Consider the following 15,970-nt stretch of genomic DNA (forward strand, 5'->3'; position numbering starts at 1 on the left):
TTACTAAAGGCAGCTTTCTAATTAAGGTGTGGAGCAGAATTATACTTAACTTTGAGGGGTGATCTCTTAAGAGTGGTGGTTATATAATAAGACTGTACGGTTTTCATGGTGTGTGCATTATTTTATTTTGCTTTGCAGTGTATGTATTTTTCATTTTCAAAAAATGCATATTCTAAACTGGATAGTCTCAATGATGTCTTGTCTTAAACATTTCTTTCAAAGATAGCATTTTAGTATCTGACTTCAATTTAATGTAAAACAGCAATATACTGTACAATATGAACTAATAAGTAATGGGATTGGTTAGTGTTACTCATTTTAATCTTAAGACCATCTAAACTAAAGGAAAGTGCATTGTTGTATGGGGGAAAACTGGTTTATTTCCTTCATGAGTCACATACTAGCTAGAAAAGAAAGGGCCAAATGTGCTTGTAGCTGGACAGTTTTGAAGGTACATAGGGCCAAAGTCTGCTCTCTTATATAGATGTAACTCTGGTAAAACCCTGCTGCTACTTCAAATTTATGCCAGTAAATGGGAGAATTTGGGCTAGTAGGTATTGTACTGCAATGGCATGATGAAAACAGGAAGTTAGTAAAGGCCACCTGCCTTTCATAATTAAGTTTCTCATGGTTGGTTTAATGCCTTAAGTCCCAATCCTGAACCAGCTCAGGCCTCATATAGAAAAATCTATTGAATGACCATAGAATAAGGCCTTTATTCATAATAAGGTGAAGCCTGGGCATCGTAGTCAGTTTTCCCTGATGCTGCCTTTGCTAACATGCCCCCATGCTAACCTGGAGGAATGAACACTCAGGGTAAGAATATAGTTCACAGACCAATCAGAACTTTAGTTGGTCTGCTTTAATTCCCATGTGATTGTAGTTTTGTGCTGTAGAACTGGACAAAGGCCACTTATTTCACATAGGCTGCCAAACATCCATCGTATGGTAACAAACAACTTTCAGCCACTACTGAATTGATGGCAAAGAGGGAAAACACTCCATATGTCTTTACTAGTTTTCTGGACCATTCAGCCCTCTATACCAAATCTCTACTGTATAGATGTTTTGTATTGTATGTGGATTAACTGCTGTTTGCCAAAACTACAAATAGCATAGCAGCGTTTGAGCTATCTGTGTAATCAGGGCGATTTTAGGATTTCCCAGAGTGGTCACTCTCCAGCTCTCATGTAAACATGCAGCCAGATGACAGTGTGGGAAGTCCTTTAAATACACCAAAGTGAGCAATTTATCAGTTTACTTATTGAGAACTTTTCCTGTTTATTTACTGAGGAGTGGTTTTTTCAAACTTGTCTTGGGAGGGAAATATCAACATTCTTAATCGCTGTCAAATTCATTGGCAGACAATTCTATGTAGTGGTGTTTGAGCCTGTCCCTAAGCAACTGACCAAACACCACATTGGTTGTATTAAGTTGAGTTTTCTGGTTTTACAGTTTTAGAAAGTCCAGTCTTTGTTCAATAACATGCAACCATTCCTTTTTAAAAAAAATCCTTTCATATGTAATCAATTTTGTGTGTGTGTGTGTGTGTGTGTGTGTGAGAGAGACCTAAAATCCCCAAGGTTACTTTGGAAGACTTGACATTTATAACGTAGTTTCAGAACAAAGGAATACAATTACAGCCTTATCAATGTGAACTATCAGGATGTAGCCCTATCAAGCGTCACGGTTGTTGGAAAATCAGGCCTTGTCGACCTTACCCAGTTGTGTTGACAAAAGCTGGCTTTCATTGACAAAAGACGCATACATACTGCAATGCTCCTCCTGCCGATGTAACTCTCCTGCTACTCCAAAAAAATAAAACCACCTCGATGAGAGGTGTAGAGCTTTTTGAAGCAAAGTTAGATCGCTGCAGTGTCAGTGTAGACACCGTGCTTAGTTATGCGGCCACAGATAACCTCCAGGAGGAGTCCCACAATTCCCAGCCTGACCGCTCTGGTTAGCAGTTCGAACTCCAGTGCCCTGCACCCAGGTACAAAGGCATCTGCCCCTCCCCCTTGAAAGGCCTGGGAATTTTTGAAATCCCACTTCCTGTTTGCTCAGCGTTGACTACTCTCATTGCTTCTTTCCAGCTGACCATGGTGAGGACCACACAGAGATGTTGAAGTTCTTAATCGCGCTGCAAGCAGAACACATGCATGCTTCCTGCCCCCAGCCCATACAAAACTGCTTACCATGCCCTCCTCAAATCCCACACACACATTCTCTCAAAACTGGGTGACTGGGAAACAAAATGGCAGATGAAATTTAACATTGATAAATGCAAAGTAATGCACATTGGAAAGCATAATCCCAACTATACATATAAAATGATGGGGTCTAAATTAGATGTCACCACTCAAGAAAGAGATCTTGGAGTCATTGTGGATAGTTCTCTGAAAACATCCAATCAATGTGCAGCGGCAGTCAAAAAAGCGAACAGAATGCTGGGAATAATTAAGAAAGCAATAGATAATAGGACAGAAAATATCATGTTGCATCTATATAAATCCATAGGTACGCCCACATCTTGAATACTGTGTGCAGATGTGGTCGCCCCATCTCAAAAAAGATATATTGGAATTGGAAAAGGTTTAGAAAAGGGCAACAAAAATGATTAGGGGTATGGAATGACTTCCGTATGAAGAGAGATTAATAAGACTGGGACTCTTCATCTTGGAAAAGAGATTGCTAAGGGGAGATACAATTGAGGTCTATAAAATCATGGCTGGTGTAGAGAAAGTAGATAAGGAAGTGTTGTTTTCTACTTTTCATAACACAAGAACTAGGGGTCACCAAATGAAATTAATAGGCAGCAGGTTTAAAATAAAAGGAAGAATTTCTTCACACAATGCGCAGTCAACCTGTGGAACTCTTTGCCAGAGGATGTTGTGAAGGCCAAGACCATAACAGGGTTCAAAAAAGAGCTAGATAAATTCATAGAGGATAAGTCTATCAATGGCTATTAGCCAGGATGGGCAGGAATGGTGTCTCTCGCCTCTGTTTGCCAGAAGCTGGGAATGAGCTACAGTGAATGGATCACTTGATGATTACCTGTTCTGTTCATTGCCTCTGGGGCACCTGGCACTGGCCACTGTTGGAAGACAGGATACTGGGCTAGATGGACCTTTGGTCTGATCCAGTAAGGCCGTTCCCGTCGGACAAGTTCCCCAGTGATAGCTGGACTTACAGACAGCTATGAGAGCCTCCCTCAAGAGAGTGCTCCTCTCACTGTTTTGTCCCTTTCAAGAAGGCATTTTCTGTTTGTTGCTTATTCCTGTTTTTTAAAAAAACCCTTTCTGAAACAAAATAAAACTTTTTGTCTCCTACACACAGTAGTTGCTGCTGTGGCAATTGGCACATTTGCAGACTACAAATCACAGTCAGGAAGCAATCAAAATGGTTATTTCAGATGGCAAGTAAACAAAACATGGCAGAATGCATTACATAAAGACACATTACTGGTGCTCATTGTCAAAATGGTGCTTCAAAGCCTCCCTGATTCGAATAGCCCCCTCTTGTCCCCCTCTAATAGTCCTGGTACCTGGCTGCTCAAAATCAGCTGCTAGGCGATCTGCATCCATGCTCAATCCCTAGGGAAACTTTCCCCCTTAGCTTCACAAATATTATTCAGTATATAGCAGGCCTCTATGACCATGGGAATATTTTCCTCACTGAGGTCTAACTTGCCATAAAGGCAATGCCAGTGAGCCTTTAATTTGACAAACACGCATTCAGTGGTCATTCTGCACCTGCTCAGCTATTGTTGAAGTGCTCCTTGCCGCTGTCTAGGTTTCCCGTGTAAGGCTTCATGGGAGTAAGAAGTACACTGGGCCTCCCAGGATCACTATGGACAATTCAGTATCCTGCATTAGTACCTTCTGGTCTGCAAAGAAAGTCCCTGCTTTCAGTTTTCAGTATAGGCCCATGTTCATGAAGATGCATGTGGCATGCACCTTCTCTGACCACCCAGCATTAATATCAGTGAAATGACCCTGGTATCCACAAGCACATGTAATACCATGGAAAAGTACCCCTTTCTTATTGATGTACTCTGTCAGAAGATGGTCTGGGGCCAAAATTGGGATATGCATGCCATCTATTGCCCTGCTGCAGTTAGGGAATCACATTGCCGCAAAGCCAGCCACTATTTCACACACATTTTCAAGACTCACAGTCCTTTATAGCAGGATGTGATTAATGGCCCTGCACACTTGCATGAATGCAACGCCTACAGTGACTCCAAACCGATTCATTACTGACTCGTAGCAGTCTGGACTTGTTAGCTTCCACACAGCAGTTGCCATACGTTTCTCCACCGAGCGGGCAGCTCTCATTTTGGTGTGCTTGTGCCACAGGGCGGGGGTGAGCTCCACAAACAGTTCCAGGAAGGTGGCTTGGCACTTCCGAAAGGTCTGCAGCCGCTGCTCCTCATCCCAGACATGCGTAACAACGCGATCTCACCACTCAGTGCTTGTTTCCTGAGTCCAAAAGCGATGGTCCACTGTGTGCAGCTGCTCTGTGAATGCCAAAAATAATCTGGAATTTTCTTTCCATGGCACGCAGGAGGGCAGGCACCATGGATTCCTATTCAGATTTGAAGGTCATGTAATACTGTATGATCAGCTGCATTGTGTTCCTAACACTGATCACAACACTAGAGAGCAGTGCAGGATCCATGGTTTCAGGAAGAGATGGCAGACAAACAATATACAGGGGCTGTTGAAAAAGGGCGTGAAACGTAGTCGGAAGACCATGGAATGATGAGACAGAAAATACTGCAATGTGGGACGTTGAGCCTGCTCCCATGATGCACTGCAATCCACTCCGCTTCCTCACAACTCCTAGCTGCAGAAGGTGGTGAGTTGCACCGTGGGATAGCTACCCACAGTGCACTGCTCTCTCCACTGATGCTAGAGTGCCAACTGTGGATGCACTCCACCAACACAAGGAATGTTGTGTGAATATGCACAAGCGATATAATTATAGCAGTTTATGATCACTGGCATAACTTGCGTCGACTTAACTTTGTATTGTAGACATAGCCTCAGTTGTGGAGTGTGGGGGGAGAAAAGCATCAGAGTAATGAAGAATGGAGGAAACCTCCATAATGAATGAAATCCCAGCTTTGCCAGTGTAGGTGCCTAAAGTTAGTCCCTTTAATCTATATTTAAGCACCTGAATGTATGCATTCACATTAGAAAATTTTCTAGCTTCCCTTCACCTCGGAAGCAATTTAACATCCAGAAAATGAAATCAAATACGGCTTTTGCTGTACTCCAATGATCTGTTTGCAGGTTCCATGACATTTTAACATGAATTAAACCTAAAGCAGCAGCTGTTCAGTTGAAGGCATGCAACTTGTTTGGAAGTTGTGTGTGTGTGTGTTTACTGTGATTTCATGCACTACTATGGCAGTTGAGCATGCAGATAAACTGGTAATTAGATGTATTAGTTGGTCACTTATTTGGGTGCAATTACTACTACTCTATAGAAATTAGGCACATAAATACAACATTTATGCATACACATTTCTGAAAATCAGGCACTAAAAGGTATTTTGATTACTAATTTATTATTTGTATTCTCATAGTGCCTAGAAACCCCAGTCAAGGACTAGAACCCCACAGTGCTAGGTGCTATATACACTCAGGACAAAAGGTCCATGCCCCAAAAAGCTTACAGTCTAAGTATAAGACAAGCAGATGGATAGAGAAAGATGGGAGAGTACAAGGAAACAATGTGACAAGTGTCTCAATAGAAAAGATACTGAGTGAGGAAGGAATAGAACACTCAAGCTGAGTGAACAGTTTGATGGGGGAAAATGTTATGTTCTACTTTTTGGGGGGATGGAGGTGGTGGATTTACTTGTGGGGGGGATCAGCTGAATGGAAAGAAAAGCAGGGCAAGGGGGACAGGGCAGGGGTGGAGAGGGTTGGAGCAAACAGTCAATCAGTGAAGGGCAGTGAAAGTCCAAGAATATTATATAGTTGTACGTGACCAGAGATCTCTGCTTTGGCTGCTTCTGTCCCTGTCTGCTGCAGTGTCTGGCTGGGCGCTCTCTGCAGTTTTTCCCCAAGTGCATATGGTGATATCTTGTGTAATTTAATTCCATAAAGTATTTTGTATAGTGTTTATGAAGTCTGATATACAAGATAAAGTTGTATTGTGTTGCATGGTAACTGTTACCAAGAACGCCCCTTACATTCCTTCCAGCACTGTGGCAGGGTATTAAGGCCAAGTCAGCACTCCATGCCTTTTAGTGACACAGTTGTGCCGCAACAGCTGTGCCACTAAGAGGCACACAGTGTAGCCACTTTTTGTTGGCAGCATAGAGCTCTCCTGCCGAGAAAAAAAAACTTCCACCCCCAACAAGTGGCAGTAGCTTTGTCAGCAGGAGAGCTCTCCCGCCAACGAAGTGCTGTTCACACTGGCACTTTTCGTTGGTAAAATTTTTGTCGTTCGGCGTGTGTGTGTGTGTTTTTTTTTACACCCCTGAATGACACAAGTTTCACCGACGAAAATCCAGTGTAGACAAAGCCTGAGAGTAATGCCTAGTGCCTCTGAAATGGAGAGAGTACCACTTCATCATTATCAGTGTTCACTATATCTAGCACTTGTCTTTTGTTTTATTACTCTCTGGTTTAGCGATAACATGGCAATTTCATTGACTCTGACACAGGCAGCTAAACTTCTAAGAGTGATTAAAATTAATTTTTACTGTATATTGACAACTTCACCATCTTGAGTTAAAATCCAAATTAATTATTCTGTGAAGAAGCTTGAATCCCTTTTTTTTCCTCTCTCAAGCTTGTTATGGAATTTCAGTCCCAGTTGCCAGTATGCAATAATGGGAAATGACCTTATGGACGAAAATTATGAATGTAGCCACGCTGTCAATGTTTGTATGTCCAGCTGGTATGAGATGCAAGTAATTGGAGTGGAACTGCTCCACTTATCTGGTGAGGAAAAAAATCAACCATAAAATCAAGATGAAAACTAATTGTACAGATATTTGTCTTTTTTTGGTGTTCACTTTCAAAGACAGGGGTCCACTCCATGTTTAAAACTGGGCAAGATCTTCACTTGGTTTAAATTGGCTATGGTGATTTAAATCAGCTAAGGATCTGGCTCCATGTCTCCAATAGTGGGTTTCTAGATCTCTTTTTGATAAGCAGAGAAAATATTTTCAAAAGCACTTACTGCTCTGGGATTTAAAAGTCTAGTTCGTAGAGTGGATGAAGAAATAAATGAGCTGGTGGTTACTGTATGCATGCATGCGCATATATAATATGCCACACATTGCCTATGTTAAGAACAATATATATATATATATATATATATATACACATATATATATATATATAATACCAGACATTGCCTATATTAAGAACAATGGTTGTCAGTGGATAGACTTCAACCTAAGCAGTTTGGAAACAACTTGCAGGCATATGCTTTTAAAGAAGCTGAAAGGAAGAAGAGGAAATGAGTTGGTGAGTGAATGTGAGGCAGGATTAGGGTGGGAAAAGGGGAAACAAAATTACTCAAAGAAGAACAGTGTTCTTAAAATCAACAGCTTTTTAATGAACATGTTAAATAGTTTAACAAACAGCATTTATGGATAAATGGCTCAAATCAAAGCCATAATAAAAGTCTTAAGGCATCTATAAGATCATAACACTAGGAAATATTTTGTGTGATCTCTCTGATGACCTTTGTAAACCAAGTGAAAACTACACAGTGCCAGGCGTTCATAAACACAGCCCCAAAATAAACCCTTGTGTGTGATTATACTAGATTGCAGCCACGGTTGCTGCTGAAAGTGCTATCAAGTGAAGCTTTGTCTGGATGGTTTGAAAGGAAAAAATATCAAGATTACATGGATATTAAATGCTCACTCAAGGCTTGTCCACACATGAAAGGTAATCTGGAATAAGGTAGGGTGTGGATTTAAAGTGGATTAACTATTAACTTCATATGTGGATGCTTTTATTCCAGATTAAGAGCATCCAACTAATTGGGAATAGTTAATCAGGAATAGCTATTATATATCCCCATTTAGAAAAGCTCTAACTTGTAGCAAGGATGGGAAATAAATGTGGACACTCGTGAAAACATTTTGCTATAAGCAAACTGGATGATGATTTGGAAGACATCAGGAGGGAATGGATGGCTTGGGGGCAGGGTGTTAATTATTTAAATATTTAAGGTGATATTTAAACTTGCCAGTATGAATAGAGCCCTGTGATTACTGAAAGTTATTTCCTGGTGGTTTGATGGCCAGTTGAGTTGAATTTGATGATGCTCAGGTTGGTTGTCAGTGGACACATGCCTACACCACAAAACCCAGAATTGGAATTGATTTCTAGTTTGTGCTTTTGCTGACAGTTTTTTGCTCTGAGAGACCAGGGAGTGACCAGGCATGGAGGCTGACCTATGTTCTCCTTTCTAGAAGGGAGATGTCCTTCAGGCCTGGCCTGGCCCTTGAGGTACATTTGTGTAACATTGGTGGGAGAAGCTTGCTGATCTGTTCTGTGGCTAAAGGACTTCAGTTTCCTCATGCTCAGCCACACAACTACATCTGAAACAAACTCATATTAATTTCTGGTGCAACCACTTCCCCCTTCCCAATCACCAGGAGTAATACAAATATGGGGCAAAAGAAAACAGCAGTGCATGTATGTGAGAGAGATAGACACATACAGACAGGTCAGTGTATATGTATGTGTTTAAGACACATGGAACTAAGAATAATATTTGTACAAAATTATCAGAGTTGTTTTTAATTATTCAAGACTGGTAGACTTAAAATCAGACCCACCTTCTCTGTAAATCAGCTGCCCTCTGTTGCACATAACCCCTCAACTCTCCTTTAACATAGTCATTTAAATGGCTATCCTTTCCCAAGTGCTAATATGCAAAGTGCTTAGTGTCAAAAATTAGTAATTGAAAGCTGTAGTATTTTGCTTTACCTGGAGCTGGCTGGCTGCAGAAAGGGAAGCATGCTTCACTGTCAAAAGGTGTGGTACAGTAGTGCATATGTTCCCCAAGCATGCTGGGGATGGGAAAGATAATGCCCAATACCGGTCAGTGCCTTGAAATAGTATTCTGTTCTTTTATCATTAAATACAATGTTATTGCTTTTCTTTATTTAAAAAAAAACAACAACCAAAAAACAAAAATGCTTTTAAAACTACCAGATTGTATGACTGAAATGATGGACTCTCAGGGGAATTGTAATTTAATAGTCTTTGGGATTTTATTGCAATCTTATTACACAATTTGAATTTTTTTCTTTTCATTCCAGAAATTGGCCCAGTAACAATTACCACAGATTCCAAGAAATTTCAGTATGAACTCCGGGAACTTTATGTTCAGGTGAGTAACTTACCTGTTCTGAATACGGTACTTGCTATGGTCCTTATTTCCTTAGACTTCTTTCTCACTTGTTGTTTCTACTAGAGGCCCTAGTCAGGCCCTATTACGCTAGCTGACCTGCATGCATAATTGACACCCATGTGACTTTTTCTACAGCAGGGTGACTAAACTTACCGATCTTGTTCAACAATATAAAATACTAGAACAAGTTGGAAAATTCTGAGAATTATTTTGTAATTTTTTTTTTTACTGATTCTATCAGCTGGTTTCAGAGTAGCAGCTGTGTTAATCTGTATTCGCAAAACGAAAAGGAGTAGTTGTGGCACCTTAGAGACTAACCAATTTATTTGAGCATAAGCTTTTGTGAGCTACAGCTCACTTCATCGGATGCATGAAGTGGAAAATACAGTGAGGAGATTTATGTACACACAGACCATGAAAAAATGGGTGTTTATCATACACATTGTAAGGAGAGTGATCACTTAAGATGAGCTATTACCAGCAGGAGAGTGGGGTGGGGGGGAGAGAAAACCTTTTGAAGTGATAATCAAGGTGGGCCATTTCCAGCACATTTCCAGGAGTTAACAAGAACGTCTGAGGAACAGTGGGTGGGTGGGAGGGGGGAATAAACAAGGGGAAATAGTTTTACTTTATATAATGACTCAACCACTCCCAGTCTCTATTCAAGCCTAAGTTAATTGTATCCAATTTGCAAATTAATTCCAATTCAGCTGGTTGAAACACTGCAAATAATTTGTTGAAATTTTTCAATTTTCTATATTTGGGAAAAATTTGTCTGCAGTGTTGAAACATTTCAGCCAGCTCTACAAAATATCTAATTCAATTAATATACATATCCAAAGGTTGTGTGACATCATCCACCAGAGTACCACCTGAAACAGGCTGATTAAAGGTAAATTTTCCATCAGATTGACACAGTTCTTGAAGCACTCTGTCATCGTGCAAATCTCCTAAGTTGTGTCTTTAGCTGTGCTCATGAGTGAGATGGCTCAGAGTGGGAATCACCTTCGGGCCTGATTCGGGTCTTACACTGATGTTAATCATCAAGTGTAACTCCTTTGCAGTCAGTGGAATTACATTGGTTTAAAGGTGCTGTAAATGAGATCAGAATTGGGCCACTACGTGAAGGATTTGGATGGGCTGCCATTAGGGCACATCTTCACTGGCAACGTTAAAGTGCTGCTGTGGCACCAGCCCACCTCCACGAGGGGAATAGCTACCAGTGCTGTGAGCGCGGCTCCCAGCACGGGTGCGCTGTCTATGCTGGCACTTTACAGCTCTGAAACTTGCAGCGCTCAGGTGGGTGTTTTTTCACACCCCGAGTGAGAAAGTTGCAGCATTGTAAAGTCCCGGTGTAGACAAGCCCTTAGTCAAATAAGACCTGGTCTATTTCCTCTTTAAAACAATGGAAAAATTCCCGTGCCAGATTGGGGCAGTGTTTGGAAGTTCAATCCTTCCCTCCTTAGAGTATTGCCTGAGTGACAGCTTGTCTACATTTACAGCGCTGCAGCAGCACAGCTGCGTTGCTGTAGCACTTAGTGAAGATGCTACCTACACCGGTGGGAGAGCTGCTTCTGTCGGCATAGGTACTCCACCTTCCCGAGGAACGGTAGGGCTTCTGCCATCAACACAGTGCTGTCTACATTGGAGATTAGGTCAGTGTAACTACACTGCTCTGGGGTGTGGATTTTCCACGCTTGAGCAATGTTGTTATATCGAGGTAAGTTCCCAGTGTAGACCAAGCCTTAGTAGTGTGGGACCGGGGCAGGTCTACACTGCAAAATTAAGTCATTGACGTACAGCTACCACAGTAATTGAATTGGTTTTATTCGTCCACACTACGCTCCTTGTGTTGATGGTCAGTGTCCTCACCGGAAGCACTTACACTGATTTAACTGCCAGTGTGCGGTATTATGGCAGAATTTCTGAAAGGCAGCAACCGTCTATGTAAGCAACACAGTGTCAACGCTGCGTTGACCTAACAACATTGACTTGAGCGCTATACATCTCATGGAGGTGGAGTTGTTATTAAGTCAGTGTAGTGGGAAAATTACTTCGGTGGGAGCTGCATGTTAGTGTAGATGCTCACAGAGTTAGGTTGATGTAAGCTGCTGTACATTGACTTAACTCTGTAGTGGAGACTAGGTCTAGATCTTCTGTGGCTGAAGAGCAGATCTGGCTTAGAAAACTGGCATTAGGATGAATCCTTTTAATAAAAAGCTACTTGTAAATGGGTGGTGCTCATTTGTGTAACATAATGAATACAATTTAAAATGTAGCAGAAAATTCTAAACTAGAAATTCAGAGAAAACAATAATATATTTTGAATAATAAAACCCAACAACCCTGTTTTGACATTTGTCTTAAAGTTGCTAGTTTAAAAATGGCTGCCATTCTCAAGTTTGTTTTTCATAACTGGCATAGAGAAAAATAACTTGAAAAACTGTGCTGTTTTCTAGATTAAAAGAAGCCAAAAGCAAATCATAGAATCATAGAATATCAGGGTTGGAAGGGACCTCAGGAGGTCATCTAGTCCAACCCCCTGCTCAAAGCAGGACCAATCCCCAATTAAATCATCCCAGCCAGGGCTTTGTCAAGCCTGACCTTAAAAACTTCTAAGGAAGGAGATTCTACCACCTCCCTAGGTAACGCATTCCAGTGTTTCACCACCCTCCTAGTGAAAAAGTTTTTCCTAATATCCAACCTAAACCTCCCCCACTGCAACTTGAGACCATTACTCCTTGTCCTGTCCTCTTCTACCACTGAGAATAGTCTAGAACCATCCTCTCTGGAACCACCTTTCAGGTAGTTGAAAGCAGCTATCAAATCCCCCCCTCATTCTTCTCTCCTGCAGACTAAACAATCCCAGTTCCCTCAGCCTCTCCTCATAAGTCATGTGTTCCAGATCCCTAATCATTTTTGTTGCCCTTCACTGGACTCTCTCCAATTTATCCACATCCTTCTTGTAGTGTGGGGCCCAAAACTGGACACAGTACTCCAGATGAGGCCTCACCAATGTCGAATAGAGGGGAACGATCACGTCCCTCGATCTGCTCGCTATGCCCCTACTTATACATCCCAAAATGCCATTGGCCTTCTTGGCAACAAGGGCACACTGCTGACTCATATCCAGCTTCTCGTCCACTGTCACCCCAGGTCCTTTTCTGCAGAACTGCTGCCTACCCATTCGGTCCCGAGTCTGTAGCTGTGCATTGGGTTCTTCCGTCCTAAGTGCAGGACCCTGCACTTATCCTTATTGAACCTCATCAGATTTCTTTTGGCCCAATCCTCCAATTTGTCTAGGTCCCTCTGTATCCTATCCCTGCCCTCCAGCGTATCTACCACTCCTCCTAGTTTAGTATCATCCGCAAATTTCCTGAGAGTGCAATCCACACCATCCTCCAGATCATTTATGAAGATATTGAACAAAACCGGCCCCAGGACCGACCCCTGGGACACTCCACTTGACACTGGCTGCCAACTAGACATGGAGCCATTGATCACTACCCGTTGAACCCGACAATCTAGCTACCTTTCTACCCACCTTATAGTGCATTCATCCAGCCCATACTTCTTTAACTTACTGACAAGAATACTGTGGGAGACTGTGTCAAAAGCTTTGCTAAAGTCAAGAAACAATACATCCACTACTTTCCCTTCATCCACAGAACCAGTAATCTCATCATAGAAGGCGATTAGATTAGTCAGGCATGACCTTCCCTTGGTGAATCCATGCTGACTGTTCCTGATCACTTTCCTCTCATGTAAGTGCTTCAGGATTGATTCTCTGAGGACCTGCTCCATGATTTTTCCGGGGACTGAGGTGAGGCTGACTTGCCTGTAGTTCCCAGGATCCTCCTTCTTCCCTTTTTTAAAGATGAGCACTACATTAGCCTTTTTCCAGTCATCTGGGACTTCCCCCGTTCGCCACGAGTTTTCAAAGATAATGGCCAATGGCTCTGCAATCACAGCCGCCAATTCCTTTAGCACTCTCGGATGCAACTCGTCTGGCCCCATGGACTCGTGCACGTCCAGCTTTTCTAAATAGTCCCTAACCACCTCTTTCTCCACAGAGGGCTGGCCGTCTACTCCCCATGTTGTGATGCCCAGCGCAGCAGTCTGGGAGCTGACCTTGTTAGTGAAGACAGAGGCAAAAAAAGCATTGAGTACATTAGCTTTTTCCACATCCTCTGGCACTAGGTTGCCTCCCTCATTCAGTAAGGGGCCCACACTTTCCTTGGCTTTCTTCTTGTTGCCAACATACCTGAAGAAATCCTTCTTGTTACTCTTGACATCTCTTGCTAGCTGCAGCTCCAGGTGCGATTTGGCCCTCCTGATTTCATTCCTACATGCCCGAGCAATATTTTTATACTCTTCCCTGGTCATATGTCCAACCTTCCACTTCTTGTAAGCTTCTTTTTTATGTTTAAGATCTGCTAGGATTTCACCGTTAAGCCAAGCTGGTCGCCTGCCATATTTACTATTCTTTCGACTCATCAGGATGGTTTGTCCCTGTAACCTCAACAGGGATTCCTTGAAATACAGCCAGCTCTCCTGGACTCCTTTCCCCTTCATGTTAGTCCCCCAGGGGATCCTACCCATCTGTTCCCTGAGGGAGTCGAAGTCTGCTTTCCTGAAGTCCAGGGTCCGTATCCTGCTGCTTACCTTTCTTCCCTGCATCAGGATCCTGAACTCAACCAACTCATGGTCACTGCCTCCCAGATTCCCATCCACTTTTGCTTCCCCCACTAATTCTTCCCGGTTTGTGAGCAGCAGGTCAAGAAAAGCTCCCCCCCAGTGGGCTCCTCTAGCACTTGCACCAGGAAATTGTCCCCTACGCTTTCCAAAAACTTCCTGGATTATCTATGCACCGCTGTATTGCTCTCCCAGCAGATATCAGGAAGATTAAAGTCACCCATGAGAACCAGGGTGTGCGATCCAGTAGCTTCTGCGAGTTGCCGGAAGAAAGCCTCATCCACCTCATCCCCCTGGTCTGGTGGTCTATAGCAGACTCCCACCACTACATCACTCTTGTTGCTCACACTTCTAAACTTAATCCAGAGACACTCAGGTTTTTCTGCAGTTTCGTACCAGAGCTCTGAGCAGTCATACTGCTCCCTTACATACAGTGCTACTCCCCCACCTTTTCTGCCCTGCCTGTCCTTCCTGAACAGCTTATATCCATCCATGACAGTACTCCAGTCATGTGAGTTATCCCACCAAGTCTCTGTTATTCCAATCACGTCATAGTTCCTTGACGTGTTTGCAAATAATTTGCAGATCAGATGAAGCTTGTAATAAATGTTCAGCAAAGTCTTAGTTCCAAACAACTTGTTTAAAAATTACTGTAAAGTTCTATTTAAGTTATGATTTATTTATTTTTTAAGTCTAGCCAATGGCATATTGTTTTAATAACTTCATATTCAAACTGTGGGCATTTAAATAAGTTAATATAAGTACACAAAATACATCAATTTGAATGAACTATAACCTTTGAAAGACCAGAAATTTAAAATTTAAAAAGTAATTGGAACTATGTAAATTTTTTTAGGATATTTTGATTAAAACTTCTGGGTTTCTCCCAGAGCAGTGAAGCATTTTCCAACTGCTTGCCATTTTTGTGTTTCCAAGTAAAGCATTTAAGAGACAGGAAATTGAGTTGAAAGAGAAAACTGGAAAAAACAAAAGCAGTTTGAGAAGCAGATCATCTTTACATTGCAACAGGAGAGATTAATGCAGATGGACAGGACATGGAACAATTATTCTTATTAATCAAAAAGGAGAGAATTCGTGCCAAATATTAAATATTTTAAGGAAGAGCTGATAACTATCAGAACAATTAGACAGTGTAATGAGCTGCCAAGGGAGATAATGAAATTTGTCTTCATTAGACATCATCAAGGCTAAACTTGACATCCATCTAGGAGGGGTCATTTGTGGATAACGAAATCAATCTGTCCACAAAACAAAAGCACAGACTGAATGAGTCGCTAGAAGGGGTGCTTCCAATACAAGCCTAATCCTTAAGCCCTTACTGTTATTATTTATATCCACTGATTTCAGTGGGTCTAATCTTGAGAGTAAGGGTGAGATGACTATTGTCTATATATTTTGTGACAAAGTTCCTCCTCTACCTTGGTGGGTCTTGTGCTTATTGGCGGATTTGCTTGCCTTGGAGCTTCACGGCAGCCCTCAGTTTGGCCGTTTTCGTGAACCCACAGTCCAGGTCGACTCCTCCTGTGTCTGACCAGGAGTTGGGAGGTTTGGGGGGAACCCAGGCCCGCCCTCTACTCTGGGTTCCAGCCCAGGGCCCTGTGGAATGCAGCTTTGTCTAGAGTGCCTCCTAGGACAGCTGTGCAATAGCTACAACTCCCTGTGCTACTTCCCCATGGTCTCCTCCCGACACCTTCTTTATCCTCACCATAGAACCTTCCTCCTGGTGTCTGATAATGCTTGTCCTCCTCAGTCCTCCAACAGTCCACGTTCTCACTCTCAGCTCCTAGCACCTCTTGCTCCCAGCTCCTTACACACACATCACAAACTGAAGTGAGCTCCTTTTTAAACCCAGGTG

The 15,970-nt window shown here is 42.3% G+C and overlaps 1 protein-coding gene across 1 annotated transcript in view; it reads left to right on the forward strand.

The window, feature by feature from the left end:
* HMCN1 (hemicentin 1) overlaps positions 1 to 15,970 on the forward strand; it is a 323,571-nt gene that overhangs the window by 44,011 nt on the left and 263,590 nt on the right. Inside the window, exon 2 of the mRNA XM_048860591.2 lies at positions 9,308 to 9,378. Coding sequence (XP_048716548.2) covers positions 9,308 to 9,378 — 71 coding nt within the window. The remainder of the gene's footprint in view (positions 1 to 9,307; positions 9,379 to 15,970) is intronic.

The sequence above is a fragment of the Caretta caretta genome, chromosome 8, assembly GCF_965140235.1.
Source record: "Caretta caretta isolate rCarCar2 chromosome 8, rCarCar1.hap1, whole genome shotgun sequence".
NCBI lineage: Eukaryota > Metazoa > Chordata > Testudines > Cheloniidae > Caretta > Caretta caretta.